Here is a 436-nt window from a genome sequence, read left to right on the forward strand (position 1 = left end):
GGGGGCCCACGTACAGGCTCTGCTTCTCCAGTCCCGAGAGCCGGTGCAGGCTGTATTGCACCTGGGGGGGCGGGGAAGGGGGTCAGGGCGGGGAAGGGGTCCCCCTCCTGTGCCACCCCCCAGGCAGGGGAGCAGCAGGGGAGCTGGGACCACATCCCATGTTGGGGAGCGAGCTGTGGGCCAGCAGAGCCATGGGGAGGCAGGCTCAGCCCCTTCCAGCCCCCTGCTCCAGCTCCCAGAGCAGCCTAGAGAGCTGGCAGGTAGGGTGGGACGCGGTGCTGAGCTGGGCTAGGAGGGGAGGATTCGCTTACCTCTGACTGCATGAATTCCAGCAGCCCTTGGGTCAGCGCTGTCACCTCCCGGGCGTCCGGCCCCGGCTCCGGCACCCCAGCCCTGCCCTCCAGCTGCTGGTTCCGCAGCCGTTCCCAGGCGGCGC

General features: G+C 70.2%; 1 protein-coding gene across 1 annotated transcript in view; it reads right to left on the minus strand.

The window, feature by feature from the left end:
* DHX34 (DExH-box helicase 34) overlaps window positions 1–436 on the minus strand; it is a gene marked incomplete at its 5' end in the record, with an annotated part of 5,810 nt that overhangs the window by 1,078 nt on the left and 4,296 nt on the right. The window contains 3 exon segments of the mRNA XM_025213033.1: window position 1; window positions 3–61; window positions 312–428. The exon segment at window position 1 is cut by the window's left edge and continues 108 nt beyond it. Of these exon segments, the coding sequence (XP_025068818.1) occupies window position 1; window positions 3–61; window positions 312–428 (177 nt within the window).

This window comes from Alligator sinensis, unplaced genomic scaffold (genome assembly GCF_000455745.1).
Source record: "Alligator sinensis unplaced genomic scaffold, ASM45574v1 scaffold1667_1, whole genome shotgun sequence".
NCBI lineage: Eukaryota > Metazoa > Chordata > Crocodylia > Alligatoridae > Alligator > Alligator sinensis.